Source organism: Eutrema salsugineum, unplaced genomic scaffold (assembly GCF_000478725.1).
Source record: "Eutrema salsugineum unplaced genomic scaffold, Eutsalg1_0 scaffold_11, whole genome shotgun sequence".
In the NCBI taxonomy this organism is placed as follows: Eukaryota; Viridiplantae; Streptophyta; class Magnoliopsida; order Brassicales; family Brassicaceae; genus Eutrema; species Eutrema salsugineum.
This window is the reverse complement of record NW_006256901.1, coordinates 411000-432341: the sequence shown is the minus strand read 5'-3', so window position 1 is coordinate 432341 and position 21342 is coordinate 411000. Positions and strand designations below refer to the sequence as shown.

Here is a 21342-nt window from a genome sequence, read left to right as displayed (position 1 = left end):
GTTTACAAATATTAAATAGTTGAGGGTTTTTTTAAGCTTTTTCCCAATTCTAAATATCTTGAAGATATTGTATTTCATGGATTCTAAATATTTTGTCTATAAAATTATCTTTCGTAATTTTGACTTTTGTGTTTTGTTTGCTTTTTTTTTGCTCCTTATTTAATTTTAACTTTTAAACTGTATTGTAAAGGTTCAAAAGCTTCTGACCAAAAAAAGGTTCAAAAGCTTCTGACCAAAAAAAGGTTCAAAAGCTTTATATGCATGTGACTTGCCAATTAATTGTTCAAGACCTATTTCAAGGTCTTTGAGTAACCATGTATCATAATTTGGTGAATTATTAGAAGATATTGCTCGGCACGACTTCAATGAACCAGATTAAACTGCAATAGTCCTACCTGGTATTTTCCGCCTAATCAATAATCCAGCGAGTTAGTTATCGATGTTGGATGTTAACCATAGAGCCAAAAGATTTCAAGACAACCACTAATAAGAGGACACGTACGTAAAAACGCCAATTAATCGAATCACTAACTAATCACGTGAAGAAACACGGATAAACTGAGTGCACCGTAACGTACACAATTAAAAAGCAAATATAAATTAAATAATTTAAATTAATTTTCAATTTAGTTCACTCCCAAAGATAGATCTATCCGAGAGAGACACAAATTCACTCTTTTTGACTTACTTTTTTATATTATTTTTTTCCAGTGAAAAGCTGAATTTGTCTTTTCCTATTTCTCCGGAGTCAATTTACGGCGGCTCCGTCGTGAATTACGGTCAACGATGTCATTGACCGTGCCGGATTTCGATTTCAGAGTACGTCTCTTCTCTTTCTCTCTCTCTCGTTGCCTGAAAACAGCTTCGTGAATTCCCGATTCCCTCTCTCTCTGAAGCTAATTGTGTGTTTGCTTCTTCTGCAGTTGACGCCTCAGTTTGGATTTTCATCGATCGGGTGAGTTTTCTCGTCATTTCTAGGGTTTCGTTTCCTCTTCTTCTGCTTCGATTTAGAGATTCATTTGTGATGGAGAGATTTGACTCTGTTTATCGATCAGGGAGCATAGTTTTGCCGATGTCGATAATCTGGAGCATTGTATTAAGTACTTAAATCAGAGCTTAGTCACTTATGGATTCTCCGCTTCGCTCGACCTCTTCGCTGGCGATCCTGTGCGGTTTTTCTCTTTGATAATCTCTCTAATGGCTTTTTTTTTTTAATCTGTTCCGTTTTTTTTTCTTTCTCTCAATTCTTTGTCATGAATCTGATCCGATTAGCTTGTTATTAGGTTTCGATCGCTAGAACTTGCAATTGCATATACGCTTTGCTTCAGCAGAGGCAGCGAGATGTGGAATTCAGAGAATCTGCTAATGATCAGAGACAACGGTGAATCTTCGATTTTTCTTTGTGCGTGTGCGTTAAGCTGATCAAGTAGCTTCTTTATCTTGGTGGTGTTCTTCAGTCTTAATGCTTCTATCACAAGTCAAATCTATTGCTCTGTGATCTAGAATCTAGGTCATGCTGTGTTTATCCAAGAATTTTGGTTCTCTGTGTGTTTTTAGATTATAGTGCTATCCTTTTAGGGGCAAAAGAGAGAATTTTTTTTGCTGACATAGAGTTACAGAAACTGCTAATTTTTTGTTGTCATCTAGAAAGTTATTGATGTTTGCTTGAGTGCATTTTTTTTTTTTTTTGGGGTTTACCAAGTTCTTGTTTACTTCAGAGTTATATCCGACCTGTCGAGACTTGAGGCAAAAGTTGAAAGGCTTGAGACTCAATTACAAGCCAAGGAGAGGGAGCTTGGTTCTGTCACAAGAACGGAAGCCAAAAACACAGCAGCTTTAAAGGCTCAGAATGAGAAGCTTCAGAAAGAGAGAGATGAGTTTCAGCGGATGGTGATTGCTAACCAGGTTTGAACAATAGCTTTTACAAGTTGGATTTCAGTTAATGATTAGGCCAATGCAATGCTCTTTGAACCAATTGTTTTTTATTTTTGTATAAAAGCAAGTCAAGACCCAACAGTTACATGAAACAAAGAAAAAAGAAAAAGAGTACATAAAGCTACAGGTATGCATGGGTTCACACTCTTAAGTTTCGAGTGTATGTAATATAAGCAGAAGTAAACTGAACATGGAAAGTATTGGTCTCGTTTCAGGAGAGGTTAAACCAAGTGTTGATGGAGAAAAAGAAGGAAACAAGATCAGGCATGGAGATTATGAGTCTACTCCAGGTACTACATGAGTTGTTGAAATGACTATTAGTATTATCAAGTTTTCCGAGAGTAGACGCTTTTGTCTAATGAGCGTTTTCTTGTATATATATATACGCGCAGAAAGAAGGGAGGCAGCGTGGAACATGGAGCGGGAAGAAAACTGATTCTGATTTCTACAAAAAGATTGTAACCACAATGACAAGATTGTAGCTTCTCATGCTTTATATTGGATGAAAATGTATACTTATAAAATTGAGGCAATATGATCTTCTCAGGTGGATGCATATGAGGCGAAAAATCAAGAACTGATGGCAGAGAACACTGATCTGAGAGCGTTACTACGATCCACGCAGGTTATTTTTCTATTTCTTTTTTTTTTGCCTTCACATCCAAAAAAACATAATCTTCGTTTATTGAAGACTATGATCGTTTTGACAGGGAGACATGCGTTCTTTCTTGAATGCTAATGGAAGACAGATCTTAGATCCTTCTCAGTCTCCTCTGGGTGGGAAGACGGTACAAAGTTTTATTATAAGCTGATCAAGATTCAATTTCTTCCCATTACATATATAAACCAAAACACCGGTATAAAAAAGAGACAATATCGGTTATTGACAGGACGTTTTCGACCTGCCTTTTCGTATGGCTAGAGGTCAAATAGAAGATAGTTTACGCTCTAAGATGGTTTCCATCAAGGTAAAAAGTTGTATTCCCGAACTTTGGAGCTATTTTATAGCGTCGTATTATGTACCCACATGTTCCCTTTTATCGGCTTAATGAAGGAACGTATGGGTCAGTTAGTAGATGCACAAAATGAAGTAGCCATTACTTCAGAAGCATCAGAGAGGGAACTTGAACTTGAAGCACAACTAGTCGAGGCACGCAGCATTATTCAAGAACAGGTATTTACTTAAAATGATTTTCCTAAATTCAGCCAGATTCATTACAAATTTACAACTTTTTTACGCTTTTTTTTTTTGTTCTTAGGAATCAATAATGTCAAAACATTTAACTAAGACAGACCGGAGAAGGAACTCAGCTCCTCCACAGTCTATGAATGGACTTCGTGGCTGACTTAAATACTGTGAATCGCAGGTGCAAAATTTATCAAATATCTTAACAAGGAAAATGCCACATATCTTTCCTAATCAATTTACAGGAGGAATGTAACAGAAGAGTTTATATGAATTTCTAATGAATGTGGATTCGTATTTGTAACTTTGTATAGATGAGTATCTCGGGTTTTTTTTTTTTTTTTTTTTTTCGTGTGATCATAAATGCAAGCCATTTTTACTTGAGACTTTCATCGGATTATGGATCGCCTGGGGTTTAGCGGGCTTCTACTCGACTTATAATCCCAGTACATCCGTTGGTAGAGGTTTCTGTTGTCTCTGTGTGGTCTTGAGAAGTGAAGAAACCAGGTTTCTTTGGCCGCGGAATCATCAGGTTTCTTTGGGAAATATTTAGAGCTATTATTAATAGGCAGTACATTTGGAATGTTAAGACATCTCCCAAAATCAAAAAATTTCTTGGAAGGCAGCGAGTGGATCTCTCAGTTGGTGAAAACTTGGCTAAACGAGGTATCTTTGCTGAAAGATGCAAATGCTGTGATGCAACAAAGGATGAGGTTCATGTCTCCTCAAATGCCCTTTCGCCGCTCAAGTGTGGGAGACTGTGCTGGTGGACCATAAACCATGCAATACCCTTATCAACAATGCGAAGCAGAATTCTTCCAGCCTCATCAAAGATGACCAACTTGCCATCGCTGTATCTCTCCCTTGCTCCTCTGTTTTCACGGATTTTATGGAACTTATGGAGATCGAGGAATGGCTTGATTTTTGAAGATCGTCATCTCTCAAAAAATTCTTTATCTCGAAGCCGATTCGGGAAGCTAAAGAATGGCATTTGGCTCAGCTAAGTCTTCCCCCAACCAGTGCCCTTTCTCCACCTCAACATCTTGATAACTCCCCATCTTGTTGCTCTATCTTGTCTTGTAAGGTGGAAGCCGCATGGAGTGAGTCAACAGAGAAGTGTGGAATAGGAGGTGTCTTCCTTGGCCCAGGAAGCGAAAACCTGGTGCTAATCTGAAAGTCAAGAGCAGGATCGGGCTAAAGCTGGTAAAACCCTTGCTTCAGAGCACCAGAAAATATATACAAGTTAAAGGCAGCAAATTTCAGAGTTTGTAGTGTATTACAGTGGTTTGAGTAAGTAATTATAAATTCTGAGGCGCGGGTTCAATTCTTAAAGCTGCAGGTTGTGATTTTTTTTTATAATTATGGGCTAAAAAATTTTGTTGTGCTTTAGGCAGCAAAATCTCACTGGCCGGCCCTGGTCAAAAGTTTGTGTCATCTGCTATTATGGTGGAAGCTCTTGCGCTTAGAAAAGCTCTCACTGGCTGGCCCTGGTCAAAAGTTTGTGTCATCTGCTATTATGGTGGAAGTTCTTGCGCTTAGAAAAGCTATCTTCTATGCAGAAGATTTGCAAATCTGAGCACTTGTGGTGCTTTTTAATTGTCAGGTTCTAGTCAATCTTCTCAGAATCAAAGGCACCTCTACTGAATTAAAAGAAGTTCTACATAACATCTGGTGTTTTTATAACTCATATGATTCTATTTCTTTTGAATATACTCCGAGAAGGAGAAATGTTATTGCTGACTCTTTAACTAAGGTTGCCCTTGTATTGGCAAACTTTGTCTCCACTTTTGGAGGTTAATCTGTTATATGAAATCAATGTTTGAACACAAAAAAGAGCTATTATTTATCCTAAAAATTTTCATATTACAGTATAACTTTTATAACCTTTATAAAATAAAATTCGATAAACTAATACCTCAATAAATTAATATATTTCTTAAGTCTCAAATTAGTTTTTCGAACTGATTTTTATATTGATAAATTAATAATTCTATAAATTAATAAAATATTGCAGTCCCAACATTATCAATTTATAGAGGTTTAACTGTATATTTGTGAAAATTTAGAGAAATTTAGAAATTAAAATTATCCAAAAATAGAAAACAATGGGAGAAATATGTAGTCCATGGAATTTTCAATGCTAACTGATTTATATGCATTTTAATGGACTATATTTTATTTTCTTTTTCTATTTTAAGAAAATAAACTTTATATACAAGAACTAGATGACACAATATGTACTTAAAACATTCCATAAAAAAAAATAAAGAAAAAAGTGCAAGTAAAATAAAAATGTAAATGGCTAAAAGTGTTAATGCCATTGTTTTCATCACTCATTTGGTGATTTTCATAATTTTGACAGGTAATAGTTAATACATTATGATTTAGAGATTTTGTGGAAACTCAATTTGTTATGTGTGTTTAAGCATTAGTAAATACACACAGTAATCCGTTTGCAATTCTATTTTGACATTTTAAAATAAAATCAAAATGTTCCTCTTTCAAATATTTTAAATTTTATGTAGATATGTATGTTTATAAGGTGTTTATAACTGTAAAAGTTGATCAATCAAACCCAAATAATAGTGAATTTTATTTTTTATTTTTATTTGTTTCGACAAAGATAATTAAAAATGAGAATATGCAATTTTAATCAAAATTCTTTTGAATGTTTCTTGCAGATGTATGGATCATTAATGCAAAAAAGACAACAGAACCACCACCACCAGCAGCAGATACACGATTTCATTGTAATATAAAAGCAAACCAACGCCTACCGCATGGTCCGCATGGAACTTGTGCTAAGCAAAATGGTCAAGAATTATGCAACCAAACTTTTCGGAGTGTAATCCATAAGGGTCATCTCAGCTATTCGAAAGGCGTATGTTCACCCAACCGGAAAGTTTGCATGTGTCACGCATGTCTCTGAACTTAGGCCCTGTTCGTTTCTGTATCTGGATGCTGCATCTAGCTGCAAATATCCAAATGTTGTTCGTTTTTTCAAAAAAAAAATTGTGTTCAGATGCAGCATCTGGATGCAAATTGATTAGCATCTCAAAAATCTGGATATTATAGATGCTGAGAAATAGAAAGTTCAGATGCAGCGTTTGCATCTGGTTCATGTAAAAAAACGAAAAATCTTGATTTCCCACCAAAACGTTACTTTTTGGTTTTTCGCCAAAAACAAAAACTCTCCGTTTCCCGCCAAAGACGAAAAATCTCGGTTTCTCGTCAAAAAAGCAAAATCTCGATTTCTCGCTAAAAACGAAAACTCTCGGTTTCTTGTCAAAAACGCAAAATCTCGATTTTTCGCCAAAAACAAAAAATCACGATTTTCCGCCAAAAACAAAAAATGTCTGTTTCTCGCCAAAAACGCAAAATTTCGATTTCTCGCAAAAAAAGAAAAATCTCGGTTTCTCGACGAAAACGCAAAAATCTCGATTTTTCGCCAAAAGAGCAAAATTTCGATTTTCTGCCAAAAACAAAAAATCTACGTTTTTCACCAAAAAACTAGGTTTTTCGCCAATAAACAAAATCTCGATTTTCCGCTAAAAGCAAAAATTCTCGGTTTCTCGCCAAAAACGCAAAATCTTGGTTTCTCGTCAAAAACGCAAAATCTCGATTTCTCGCCAAAAACGAAAAATCTCGATTTTCCGCCAAAACGAAAAACTCTCGCTTTCCCGCGAAAATGCAAATCTCGATTTTCCGCCAAAAACACAAAATCTCGATTTCCTATCAAAAATAAAAAATCTAGGTTTCTCGCCAAAAATACAAAATCTTGATTTCTCGCCAAAAACGAAAACTCTCGGTTTCTCACCAAAAACGAAAAATCTTAATTTTCCGCCAAAAACAAAAAACTCTCGCTTTTCTGTCGAAAACGCAAAATCTCGATTTCTCGCCAAAAACGCAAAATCTCGATTTCTCGCTAAAAAATAAATAATTTCGGTTTCTCGCCGAAACAAAAAATTTCGATTTCTCGCCAAAAACGTACCATTAAAAACGAAAACTCTTGGTTTCTCGCCGAAAACGTAAAATCTCGATTTCTTGCCAAAAACACAATATCTTTATTTTCCGTCAAAACTCAAAATTCCAGTAAAAAAATTTCCCGTCAAGTATAAAAAATCATGTTTCCCACAAAAAATGCAAAAAAAAATTTTCATGTATTTTTAAAACTTAATTTGGTAAAAATATTATTTATAAAAAAATAATAATTTTTTTTAGTCATTTTATGTATTTTGCATCTAACTATTTTTCTAAATTCACAAACGAACAATTTAGTATCTAGACGTAACATCTTGATACAAAACCTAGTTTCAAAAACAAACAATCTCTAGATATTATATCTAGATGCTGATCTAAATGCAAAATCTAGATGCAGCATCTAGATAAAAAAAACGAACAGGGCCTAAGGCGTTGAGTTGCCACCGGTTAATAATCCTCAGCTGGTTGGAGCTGGACCATTCTCCTGAGAATCACCGAACCACGGTGAGATTAAAAGTTCATCTAATTAAAATCAAGTACCCAAATTAAGCACTCTAAGCTTCAAGCAACAACAAAAAAACACACACACACATCCAAACGTTAAGTTGTGTCACAAGAAACCTCAGTTTTATGTCATAAAAGCAGTCTGTTTTCTTTTCAATTCAAACAAAAAAGATGTAGAGATTTTCCTGGTTTTCAAACCACACTTCATAAGAAGCAGAGTGAAGAAGTAATTAAGAAACAAAAAAACGTACCTTGTTATAAATGAAATTGTTTCATGCACTTGCAGATAGTATGTAAGGGGATGCAAATTTAGGTATGTCTATAGTTTAATCGATTTGGGGATTTTTCTGGGTTTAAATGATATTTAAATCAGTTTTGTTTCTAGGTGTAAGAGGTATGATTTACGGTTTACGTTAGAAATTGTTTGAAACCAACAGTAAAAAATCGATAATCGTGGGGAAATAAATCTCGAACTTTGATTTTATGGGGAAATAGAATTCAAATTTTTATTTGATGGAATGAAGCTCAAGCTTCATGGAGATCTGTTATTATATAAAAAATTTCCAGTGGAAAATAGAGTATTTTAATATATTTAATAAAATATAGTGATAAATCATCACCGATTTAATCTAGAATTGAGGATACTTGTTTATACAGAACAAAAGATTAGGTGAGTATACTTGACCTCGCCAAGTGAATTTGAGACCGGAAGATGTATAGATTCATAGAGACCGGTGTGTATATTCATATGATGTGCTAGGTTCATATGATATTCACTTCTGAGTTCTCTGGAGTAATTTGTTATATTTGGTGTTCAATTTATTTCATATGATAGAGCTTAAAAATTATATTTCTTCATTTTATTAATAGCGAATTTTAAGGTTTGTTAGATTTTATTAAATATTGGTTTTGCAAAATGTATTTTATTAAATATTGGTTTTGCAAAAATCTGGCTTGCCGAGCTATACTGAGATGGGAAGATGCATTTTGCAAAATGTGTTCTTGTTATATCTGCCATAAGTATGATGACAATAAAGATACCAGTCTCTGGTTAACCTGCAGTTCGGATACTCCATTCACCGGTAAATCTTGTGGCTTATCGTGCCATCTAGATTGTGCTTCGGGTCTCAAAGAAGATAAGCCAAGTAATGATGTTGATGGATGCTTCTACTGTGTCTCTTGTAGCAAAACAAACAGCTTAATTGAGTAAATTCAATCAATCAAATCTTCCTCTATTCAGTTTCTACTATATTTGAACACAATCTTGCATAGATCTTTATTCTCTTTTTATTTTATTTTTTCCTTCTTTCTCAGATGTTGGAAGAAGCAATTGTTGATCGCAAAGGAAACGAAAAAGTAGACGAACTTTGTCGCCGTCTTTTCTTGGCTCAGAAGCATCTTAAGGGCACTGGAGAAGTGCAGAAAACTCTCTGAAACAGTGGAGGAATCTGTGGAGAGTTTAGAAACTGAAATACGTAAAGGAATCATCGACAGACTTTGCTCCCTGCCTGAAGTGAAGAAACTTTGCTTTTAGGAGAGAAGAAGAGAGACGAAATACTTTACAGAAATTTTACTTTAAGCTTTGTTTTTAGGTTTTAGGGAGAGAGAGATCTATCTCTTGAACCCTTGTTCTTTCTTTTTCAACTTTGGTTTCTGCACTACTTTTTAATACTATGTTTTTGATTTCGTTTATTATGTCTGAGTAGTTTTATTGTTGGGTCTAAGGGATTTTCGATGGGGATATATATGTTCGGTGAGGATTCCATGAGCTTTTGAGCCGAATCTTAGAACTTTTTCTTCTGAATTTGTTTTTACTGCATGAGAGTAGCGTCATGAACTACAATCTGATCCAGATGCTTGGTGACACGAAAGTGTTCATACGGTGTCAGATCTAGTTTGGGAGAGCAAAACAAACATAGGAGTGGAAACCTACCTATGGGCGATTTGTGAATGCTGACGAGTCTTAAACATAATGCATCTCTTCTTTTCCAGGGCCAGAGTGGAAACCTACTGGTCAGGATTGAGAGAAATAGTTGTCTATAATCACGACAGTGGCGTATTCATACGTTCGTGACTCCAATTCGAAAAGTTTAAGCTAAGATCTTATCAAATTTACTCTCTAGCAATGTTTTGAATCGTTCATACCCCTGAGAAAACTTCCCTGAACCCCAGCGCTTTCTTTCTTATAGATTTACACCGTTTTATTTCAAGCTTTAGTTCACTATTTTCATTCCCTTTCAATCGATTTTTATTAAAGCAATTAGGTTTAGCCGTTTTTCTCGTTTTTATCCATTTTCGTTAATTTTAGTTATTAGGTCATTTTAATTCCCGTATTTTCTCTTTAGGATTCGTTTTTACGTTTTAAATACACCACCAAAACCCTCACAAAACTCGCCTGATTCTAGACTTCCTTACTTTATATTTCTTTCGAAGGCTTTTGCTGGAAAGATCCTGCTTCCCTGTGGATTTTATCCCTAAGTACTACAATCGATCAGCTGTGCACTTGCGGCTATTGATTTCATTTAGTGTAAAACTTGACACCCTCACGACACACCACATCACGTCGCACGTAATCAGCGTGTTAATGACTTGATTAATTTGTGCGCTAATGATGCGATTTGGGCGTTAATCTTGGCGTAATTTTTGAGATCGACATTTGACTGCAGTTTTAACGTCGTGATTCTGTAGGAATTTGAACCAAAAATTTTAACAATTTGGACCAGAAATGTTGACCAAAACGTGGCCCGTTCGGCCCACAATCACCAAGACCCAAAACCCAAGCCCGAGCCCAAGTCCGAGCCAGGCTCGGCTCGGCGGCGGCGGCGGTGCACGAGGGATCCTTGGTTCTCCTTCACACACTTTGAACTATGTCATGAGTGTGTCTATATTTATATGACTCTAAATTTTTCCAATCCTCCAATGTGGGACAAAATGATGTTCCTCACATTTTAAGTTGCCTTAAAAAGCTTTATTTGTATTCACACTTTAACCAAAAATACAAGCTTCTGGCTTTGTAATTATTGGGTCCAACAATCCCCCACATGAATAGAAATAACTCTAGACATAAGATCGGACTGACTCGAAAACTTGACTAGACTAGACTAGACTAGCTTTCGAGAGTATAAACGAAAATTCCACTGTGTTTGAGATAGTAGTTTGTTTCAACCTTGAACCATTCAATGTTAATATCTGTCGGGCTTACTCAGCCAGGAGGTGAACATAATCTCTTAAACCACCCGGATTTTGATGTAAACCGAGACAACAAACACAACTTAGTTTCATTTTCTCGTAGAACTAAGTTCTCTATTGTGTTCATTTTGGCCTTGAACTTGCCTAGGAATCATGAGTGAAGTTGGAGAATATAGCCTTTTGGTTTTTCATTCTCCTAGAAACGGCTCCATTTCACACTCACAAGGTGATTTTGCCAATAGTCTTTGTTTTAAGAAGTGTTGTACTTCACTGATATATCAAAGCTATGGTCTTATCATTAAAAGCTATGCTTATCCTTTATAAATATATAATGAAAATTGTATGTAAGCACTGTCAATCATCTTGGGACGTAGGTTAAGACTACGTCTTTCAGTGCGTTAGATTTTGTTTGATTTAGTTTTCCCTTTTGAACCTTACATCTTGGGATCTCCAGTCATGTAGGTAGGGTTTCCATGAAACAGCCTCTTTAGTCATAGGTTTTAAACCCATTCCCTTTGATGATTTGAGAACTTGATCACGAGCTAGACCCTTAGTGAATGGACCTGCTAGATTATCAGTTGATTTTATGTAATCTAGTGAGATTACTCCGGTTGTGATCAAGCTTCTAATGGTTTTATGTCTCCTTCTTATGTGACGAGATTTACCATTATAGAGATTATTCAGTGCCCGGGCGATAGCTGATTGACTATCACAGTGTACACGTATTACCGGGACTGGTTTCTCCCACATTGGAATATTTTCCAAGAAATTTTGGAGCCATTCAGCTTCCTCTGCAGCTTTATCTAAAGCTATAAATCAGACTCCATGGTTGATCGGGCCAGTAGAGTTTGTTTGGAAGACTTCCAAGAGACTGCTGCACCACCAAGGGTAATAACATATACACTTGTGGATTTCGAGTTTTTGGTGTCAGATATCCAGTTTGCATCATTGTATCCTTCCAAAACTGCTGGTTCTCTTCCATAGTGCAGCCCATAACTTTTTGTGTATCGAATGTAATTTAATACTCTAGTTATGGATTTTCAGTGTTTGTGTCCTGGATTACTTGTATAGCGACTTAGTACATTTACCACGTGTGTCAGATTAGGTCTAGTACAATTGGTTAAGTACATAAGGCTACCAATTATCCTTGCATATTCTACTTGTGACACTGTTTCACCTGAGTTTTTGGTCAAGCGAAGTTGAGAGTCAACTAGAGTTTTTGCAGTTCCATTTGAATAGGTTTTAAACCGTTCAAGTATATTTTCAGCATATTGGGCTTGAGACAAGGTAATCCCATCAGAATTTTTTGTGATTTGTACCCTAAGAATGACATCTGCTAGACCCATGTCTTTCATGTCAAACTGTGCATTAATCATGTTCTTAGTTTGTTGGATTATGTCATTATTGCTGCCAATAATTAACATTTCATCTACATATAAACATAGTAGGATATATCCATTAGGGGTCGTTTTTATGTAAATACATTTATCACATTCGTTAATGCTGAAGCCATCTGACAACATTGCATTGTCGAAACTTTGATGCCATTGTTTTGGTGCTTGTTTAAGTCCATACAACGACTTCACAAGTCTACAGACTTTATGTTCTTGTCCCGGGACTACAAATCCTTCGGGTTGTTTCATATAGATTTCCTCGTCTAATTCACCGTTTAGAAAGGCTGTTTTGACGTCCATCTGGTGGATTTCCAAATTTCTTAAGGCTGCAATTCCAATCAGCATTCTGATGGAAGTTATTCTCGTCACTCGAGAATAAGTGTCAAAGAAATCCAGACCTTCTTTTTGTCGGATTCCTTGCACTACAAGTCTAGCCCTATATTTATCAACTGAGCCATCGGTCTTCAATTTTGTTTTGAAGATCCATTTGCACCCTAGAGCTTTAAACCCTTCAGGTAACTCAGTGATTTCATAAGTATGATTTTGTCTAATGGAATACATCTCGCTATTGACTGCTTCCTTCCAAAGAGGTGCATCGGGAGTGGACATAGCTTTAGTAAATGTTCTTGGTTCGTTCTCGGTGAGAAAGACCATCAAGAATTCAGGACCGAAGGATTTTTCTTTACGAGCTCTTTTGCTGCATCTAGGTTCAATCTCTTCGTCTTCTGAAGCAGGAACCCCAGATGTGGTTGCCTCATCTTCCCGAGGACGTTTTAGATTTTGTCTATCCTTGCACAGGAAAATTTGTTCAAAAAATGAAACATTTCTTGATTCCATTATTGTATTCACCTGAATATCCGGTACATCTGATTTGTGAACCAGTAACCGATAAGCACTACTGTTGCGTGCATATCCAAGGAAAATACAATCAACAGTTTTTGGTCCTATGGTGACCTTTTTAAGAGGTGGCACAGCAAGCTTTGCTAAGCACCCCCCCCCCACACTTTCAGGTATTTGTAGGAAGGTACTCTACCTGTCCATAGTTTATATGGCATTTTGCCAGTTACTTTGTGCGGTATTTTGTTGAGGATATAGTTTGTAGTGAGAATTGCTTCCCCCCCCCCACAGATTCTTGGATAGTCCAGATTCCTGCAACATTGCATTCATAATCTCTTTAAGAGTTTGATTTTTGCATTTCGCAACTCCATTAGATTCTGGAGAGTAGGGAGCGGTGGTCTGATGTATAATGTCTTTTTTAGACAGAAAACATTGAATGGACCATCATATTTGCCTCCACTATCACTCCTAACAATTTTAATAGTTTTACCGAGTTGATTTTCAACTTTGGTTTGATATTCTTTGAATTTCTCCAAGACTTCATCTTTACTTCTTAGTAAATAGATGTAACAGTATCTTTTACAATCATCAATGAAAGTTACAAAATACTTTTTACCTCCTCTAGATTGTACTAACTTTAAGTCGCACAAATCTGTGTGTATGAGACATGAGGAGATGGAATTTTTGTGAGTTTTGCTTGTACACATGTCTCACATTTATTTTTGCTTATTTTGCATTTGGGGATTAAGTTCGAATTTATTAATCTTTGCATATATTTATAATTCATATGTCCTAATCATTCATGTCATAAATCAAAAGACTCAACCAAGTAAGAAGATTCATTCTTATTAATTGAACTGGTAGAAGGTACATCATTTTTTAGGACTGTCATTACACACATTTTGATTAAGTCCTCTTTAACATAACCCTTCCCAATAAAAACCCCATGTTTCCTTAAAATCAGCTGGCTAGATCCAATGCGGACGTTGAATCCGTGCTTGTTGATCATGGTTCCAGAGATCAGGTTTTCCTCATTTTTGGCACATGCTTCACATTGGTGAGAGTTATTTCTTTACCCGAAGTCACTTTAAGACCACATTGCATATGCCTTCAATCTTGGAGTAGGACTCATTTCCCATCAACAAGTGTGCATTGTTCTTGCATTTCTTGTAGGTTGAGAACTGGTCTTTGTCCATGCAGATGTGAGTGGTTGCACCAGTGTCATACCACCACGTTTTTGGATTTGGCTCAACCATGTTGACTTCTGTGACCATTGCACAGAGATCAGCTTGAGTAGAGTTGGCTTGTCCTTTGTTGTCCCTCAGCCTGCTTCGACATTCATTGGAGGTGTGTCCCTTCTTGTTGCAATAGGTGCACTTCCCAACAAATTTGGTTTTGGGAGTTTCCTTTTTGAAGGAAGTGGATGATGATGGAGCAAACTTGTTTTGCCTTCCTTTGGGAGGAAATTTTCCGTTGCCTTTGACTTTTCCTTTTCCCTTGTTCTTGAACTCTGCTACATTTTCATTGTAGGAGTGAAATGGTTCAGGGTTGACATGCGCGACAGCTTTTACCTCGTGTTTCAAAGACTCCTTTTGCAGCCTGGAAATCAGATTTGACAAGGTCATAGACTTCTGCTTATGATCCAGATAGTTTCTGAAGTCTACCCAACTAGGAGGTAGCTTGTCAACGAAGCAATTCACTATGAAGGTTTCACATATCTTCATTCCTTCATCAGCGATTTCTTGACAAATTATCTGAAGTTCATGGATTTGTTCCATGATGGGCCTTGAGTCCACCATCATGTACCTCGTAAATTTGGAGGTTGCATATCTTCCTGAGGATACATTGAAAGTCTTGTAGTTCTTATCCAAAGCTTCCCAGAGACCTTTGGATGACTTGATTTCGCAATACACGTTGAACAATTGGTCAACCAAGCGACTCTGAATGTAGCATTTGCAAAGGAAATCCCCATGGATCCATGCTTCAACACTTGCAACAGCGCGCACATCAGTATTCCCAGCGGGCAAAGCAGATTTGTCCTCGGTGAGATACCTATCCAGATGCAAAGTGCACAGGAAAAAATGCATCTTTTGCTGCCACTGTTTGAAGTTGGTACCATCAAACTTATCCGGTGCGTTACCTGCAGCGATATCGCTGGGTAAAGTCGGAATGTTTGTGGGCAGGGATCCGAGTGTTGCATCTCCAACGGGTATGTGAGTTGATTCAGCGACATCATCGTGTCCTCCATCAATGGATTTCTCCACGTTTTTCGACATCTGTTCCAAAAAAGAGACAGAAAAATGTCAGATTCGTTGAATAGAATCGATAGAATAGCGATTAACAATAAAAGTCGCTAATTTATGCGTTTTGCGGAAACGTTATAGAGCGGTCGTAGAATCGCGTTTGAGTTTTGAACTCGAAAAAACGTTCACGGATTTAACCGAGACGATTTATAGACGCGGAAAGGAAGTTATGAAAAATGTCCTTGTGTGGTCCAATAATGTTTCACGTAACTTGCCAGAGGCCTTAGCGGAAACCGTTTCTGTTTGTAAAAAAACAAATCGATTTTTCCTGAAAACGTTTTGTGAAAATCGTTTGTAAAGCAATATAGGATCCGATTCGAGCGATAAGCAGGATCAGATTATTTTGAATTAAGACTATAGGAAGTAAATTTAGAGGAGACTGATATTGCAATGTAAGAAAACGATTTGAGACACAGAACAACGTTTTATAAAAGTGGATTAAAGAAAAACGAGAAGTATAGGCGAGATGATCTCTTTCCTTAATTCAAAATATCTCTCTCAGTGTGGCGGTTGGATGAGATAATGAATCCCAGGATACAACTACTGATATTCGTATAATCGCAACACCCGACTATAGAATGTACGAACTAAAATTCTATGATATACTCTCAGACGCTTACTTTTGAAAGAAGAAAGGAGACGCGAGAGATCGAATAAAAGTGTGAACGATTTTACTCTGTAAATTTTTGTGTAGAGCGATTGAGAAATGAGAGATGAGAGGTCGATATATATAGCGAAGGAGAGAGGAGTGTCGCACGTAATCAGCGTGTTAATGACGTGATTAATTTGTGCGCTAATGATGCGATTTGGGTGTTAATCTTGGCGTAATTTTTGGGATCGACATTTGACTGCAGTTTTAATGTTGTTATTCTGTAGGAATTTGAACCGAAATTTTTAACAATTTGGGCCAGAAATGTTGACCAAAACATGGCCCAAAAAGACCGAAGACCCAAGATCCAAGACCCGAACCCGAGCCCGAGCCCGGCTCGGCGGTGGCGGCGCGAGGGATCCTTGGTTCTCCTTCACACACTTTGAACTATGTCATGAGTGTGTCTATATTTATATGACTCTAAATTTTTCCAATCCTCCAATGTAGGACAAAAATGATGTTCCTCACATTTTAAATTGCCTTAAAAAGCTTTATTTGTATTCACACTTTAACCAAATATACAAGCTTGTGGGCTTTGTAATTATTGGGTCCAACAGATCATGCATTGCCTTGTAAGTTGATGTTAGGTAAGCTTTACAAAAATACTAATGATCAAAGGAACGGTACTTTTGTTTTCTTCTTTGTTGTTGCTTGATTCTATATCTACCACACAGGATCAACAAAGATCAGATTCGAGGATGTTCTTGCGACTTCACTCACTTTGATTTTTGGTTCTGCAGAAGAACCTTCCTCACCGGGAAACATCATTCATCACAGCATATGGTATCGTAAGGTCTCAGAGAAAAACTACCAAAACAACTCGACTTTTCCAAACACAAGGTTTGTTGTCTCTGGACTAACCCCAGCTACAGAGTATTGCTTCAAAGTTGTTTCCTATAGAGGCAGCAAAGAATCGAGCGTTGATGAAACCATAGTCTCTACAAAAACCCTCAAAGAATAAGATGAAGAGGAAGCAACTCTTGTGAATAGCTTAAGCACAAAATACAAAGCAAAACAGTTGGCCTTGAAAGAAACAGTTTTGGAGAAGATTTCAGCAAGATGCGGTTTTGGGTTGGACCCTTGCGTGGAGATTATAAGAAAGCTTGAGTGTTCAGGTTATGTAGATAAGAATTTCAGACAGAAGTTTCTGACTTGGTATAATTTAAGAGCGACTCAGGAGAGAAATGTTGTCAAGACATTCATTGATATTTTCAAGGATGATTCAATAGCTTTAGCTGAGCAGCTCGTTGACACATTCTCTGATTGCATATCAAGAACGCGTTCTTCGCTTGGAAGTAGCGGTGTGTCTGCGTTGGATTCTGTATGAAGCCGACTCATTGACCATTTTAAAAAGGATTCAACTTTCTTCTTTCTTTTAGCATTATAAGCACATTTTCATGGAACAGAATGTGGCAACAGAATTAGATCAAATCCGAAGCAAAAATTTTAAACCAAATTTATTTCAGTGAGAGTTTTTTTCTCCCAGGCAGCAAGTATCAATGCAATCTAGATTCTATATAGAGAAAGGAAATGGTTTATAACAATAATGCTACACGGTAATAAAAACAATCCAAAAGCTAGAGAATAGTTACGGTGGTGTATGCTGATTGGTGAAATTGATTAGGGTTGACGATCTATTTCCACATGGGAACTATCATATAACACCAGATCCACACGGAACTATGACCTCGTTCTATACATCCATAAAAAGAAAGTTTTAGATGTAAACCCCCATCTAATAATAGTTCAAAATCTACTTCCCCAGAAGTGTTGGTTTTCACGGTTTGTGACGGTTTGCGATCTAAACCCGAGAGTTAAACTGTTAATTGCCGAAACCAGACCCAAAAAAACCGACCCGAACTATAAAAAAAACCGACTCGAACCCGACCCGAATGACAGCATTTAACTCTCCAATTTGGTCCAAAAATCCCCAATTCGAAAAATTCAGGAAGAACCCTAAAATCGATTTTCCAGAATCGATTGATCTAATCAGTAGTTTTGTTTTGTAGGCTGAATTTGGTGATGTCTGGAGCATCGAGCAATGTTTCAGAAGGGTCGAGTGGATCATCTTGTGGTGGTCCAAGAAGAATTGTGGGAGTTCCGAAGAAGTGTTGGTGTGGTGAACAAAATGTGGCATTGATTTCGAAATCCGACCACAATCCTTACCGGCGTTACTACCGTTGTGCTTTTGCTGCATCGAAAAAGGTAATGTCATGAATGAAAGTTCGATTTATGTGATGTTGATTTTAACAAAATTTGTTCTTATTGATGTCGATGGTGTGAATTTCACTTTGTAGATTGTCAATGACAATCACAACTTTAAATGGGTTGATGAGGCTCTCTTAGATGAGATTGAAAAACTGCAATTGAAAAATTCGAGGCTTGAGCAAGTGTTGGAAGAGTTAAGGGCAACTGAGAGCATGATCTTTGAGAAGCTTGAGAAGGAGATATTTGATAAGGTTGAAGATGTTTTGGTTGAAGCTAGTAGAGATATGAAGAAGATGATGTTGCTCGGGGTCGTCGAATGTTTGGTCGTGGTTGGGATTATGTCACTTGTTGGGTGAAGAAAATGAAGAAGGGGTTTAGAAAATGAAGAAGGTGATGTTGTTAGTGGATTTGTTGAATGTTGTATGTTTGCTCGTGGTGGTCTTTTTTGATGAATGTTGTATGTTTTAGTACTTGGATACAATTGTGTCATCTTTAGTACTTTGTGTTTGAAATGAGTTATGGCAATTTGATACCTTTTGTCTTCTCTTTTGCATCTAGTCAAGGACATGAACAAGATTAAAGCCATAAAATTCCATTACAAAACAAAAAACAAGTGGTCCAAAAGTAATGACCATACACTCATATTCCAAGACACCACAAGTTCAAACAAAAGCATCAATCCGACAACTTTCTAGAGTTAACAAAAACCGACCCACCAAAAACATTAGAAAACTGACAAAATAACATAAAAAATTAGCCACATTGCTCATCCCATCTTATCCTTATGCTTGCTAACTAAGACCCATCTTCCAAATTACTCATACCATGTTATCCATGGGAAGAGTTTACTCTGCACACCTTGCTTAGGTTCACCCTGCGAAGCTTGGGAAGCTTGAGAACCCTGTGACTGACCTTGAGAAGCAGACGGCTGACCCTGAGAAGAAGCAGAAGGCTGACCCTGAGAAGAAACATAGTCGAGCACATTCTCCTTGAAATCCACTCCATTGAAGAATGCCTGGTTGAGATACAATATCTCATTACCACGGCTAAAGGATGTTCGTGGTCTCAGCCTCGTCGGAGCTGCCTCTCCCTCATCATCGTCATCACTTTCTGGAATGTTGTCATGGAAAATCGAAGGCTCGTCCTCAAATTCCTCAACCATTTTCTCGATTTCATTTGCATCCCTATCCACTTCTTCTTCATCGAAATCGTCTTCGCCAAGCACACGAGGAATGACTAAGGCCATCGAAATCGTCTTCAACCTCTTCCTTCAGCTTTGTTTTCGAATTCGATTTCTAGGGTTTACGATTTGGGGATTTTGAATTTGGGGATTTTGTTGGGTTTTGGTTTATTAGTTGTAATCGGGTCATAATCCGGGTCATGATTGGTTTAACAACGCTTATACATGGTTAAGCTTTGTTTTGGATACAGTAAACCAACTAAAACCGATCTCAATGGGGTTTGAACTTTCGAACTTTGAAACTGTGGGGAAGTAGATTTCGAACTATTATTACATGGGGATTTAGATCTACAACTTTCCTCTCATAGACGTATAAAACAAGGTCATAGTTCCGTGTGGATCTGGTGCTATATGATAGTTCCCATGAGGAAATAGATCGTCACCCCAATTGATTATTATTGAAGTTTACCATTAAACTTATATTATACACATTGATTTACTAGTTCACTGACATTGAATAATTATCAACCATGTCATTCATTCATGGCTCGGTCTATCAATTAAACGTCTAGATTTTGGCGACCAACAAAATCTGAGGGAGAGGATTTCCGAACCAATCTGCTTCACCACAAATCCTAACTTAATTAGACCGGATCAAACCGAACCAGCTGAACCGGAGCCATCTCTGTGTATACTTAAAATCTCATTAAAAAAAGTTCACTGTCTTTGTGTAGCGTCGCTACACCATCTCGTGAGGAGTGTATGCAAATGCCAACTTTATTGCATGCATGCGTGCTTCGGTAACAGTAAGATCCATTTTTTAACTATTTGTTCTTGTTTTTTTTTGGGGGACCATTTCTTTGTCCAACTAGATCAAATCTTTATTGCTCAAACTCGAACCTCTATAAAATCTAATTGTAGCATTAGTCAATTATATTCTCCCCATAAAGGAAATGAAACTTCTCGAGGAAATAAAGATAACATTACTCGTTTCAGCATTTTACTTGATTAATTTTAAAACGTACTTGTTAGAACCTGACAAACCACAAAAAAAAACATATTTGTTAGAAAACTCCACTTCGAATGATTTCATAATAGAACCAAGTCATCATATATTATGACTTACTTACATTTGTTCTCTACTATAAAGTCTGTTTGAAATAGATTTCTATATACAAATCTTACGAATGAAAATCCTTTTTATTCCTATTCATCTTCCTTAATTTGGAGACAGAAAGAAAAAAATTCTACAAAATCCTTTATGAATGTTCTTGTCTGAAATGAACTAATGATTTAGAAAAAAAAGAAAAAAACTCAAATGAATTTGAGGACCCAATTCTAGACCAAAAGACATAATAAACCAAAAACTGAATGCTAGCTAAGTTTGAAAAATGGATTCCGACTAGATGTATTACCGAATAATATTTTCTTATGTGTTGCTCAAATTATATATATTCACTCATAATATACTGTGAATTATGAATAAAAAAAAATTTCACTTTCATTTTCATTTTTTATTTATACAAAAGCAGAGAGGTCGAAATCGAGTGCCAAACCAGATGGAGCGACAATTTTGATAACATTAACCTAAATGAAAAGTTTATTAAATTGGTATAGTTTAAGAGGACTTCATTTGATAATTTTGGAAAAAAAAAGAAAAAAAAACTCTACAAGAAACTGTCTTTTTAGAATGCTCCTAAATGGCTAGATATTATATGAAAACTCTAGAAGAAACTGTCTTAGCTAACAATAAAATGTAAGGTTGTTGTCACTGTCTGATATAAAGAATCCAGGTCTCTCAATGGAGAATGGTTGGACTCGTGACCAAAAAGTAAAAACGTCGCCGTCTTGATAGCTTTGTATGTACAGATCACACAGATGTGTATTCTTCAGTCTTCACCCTGATATTTAATATAATATGGTCATCGACCGATGGTTGTCCAAAAAAAATGGTCATCGACCGATAATATAATATT

At 36.7% G+C, this 21342-nt stretch overlaps 2 protein-coding genes across 3 annotated transcripts; both read left to right on the top strand.

The window, feature by feature from the left end:
* Positions 1-628: 628 nt before the first annotated feature.
* On the top strand, positions 629-3511 carry LOC18026106 (afadin- and alpha-actinin-binding protein A). Of its 2 annotated transcripts, none has more exons than XM_006409047.2 (13): positions 629-819; positions 924-955; positions 1056-1167; positions 1284-1381; positions 1719-1905; positions 2000-2062; positions 2151-2225; positions 2328-2393; positions 2483-2560; positions 2646-2723; positions 2826-2903; positions 2990-3109; positions 3195-3511. In XM_006409047.2, exons 1-13 carry the CDS (start codon positions 787-789, stop codon positions 3279-3281), a joined length of 1107 nt encoding a protein of 368 aa, XP_006409110.1. In that variant the 5' UTR covers positions 629-786; the 3' UTR covers positions 3282-3511. The 2 variants fall into 2 exon arrangements, with proteins under 2 accessions (XP_006409110.1, XP_006409109.1); XM_006409046.2 differs by having other exon boundaries at positions 3005-3109; positions 3195-3457.
* A 14489-nt stretch (positions 3512-18000) lies between these two features.
* LOC112089901 (uncharacterized protein At4g04775-like) lies at positions 18001-18542 on the top strand. Its single transcript, XM_024160761.1, has 2 exons — positions 18001-18183; positions 18276-18542. The coding sequence occupies exons 1-2, from the start codon at positions 18001-18003 to the stop codon at positions 18540-18542; spliced, it is 450 nt and encodes a 149-aa protein (XP_024016529.1).
* The last annotated feature ends 2800 nt before the right edge of the window (positions 18543-21342 follow it).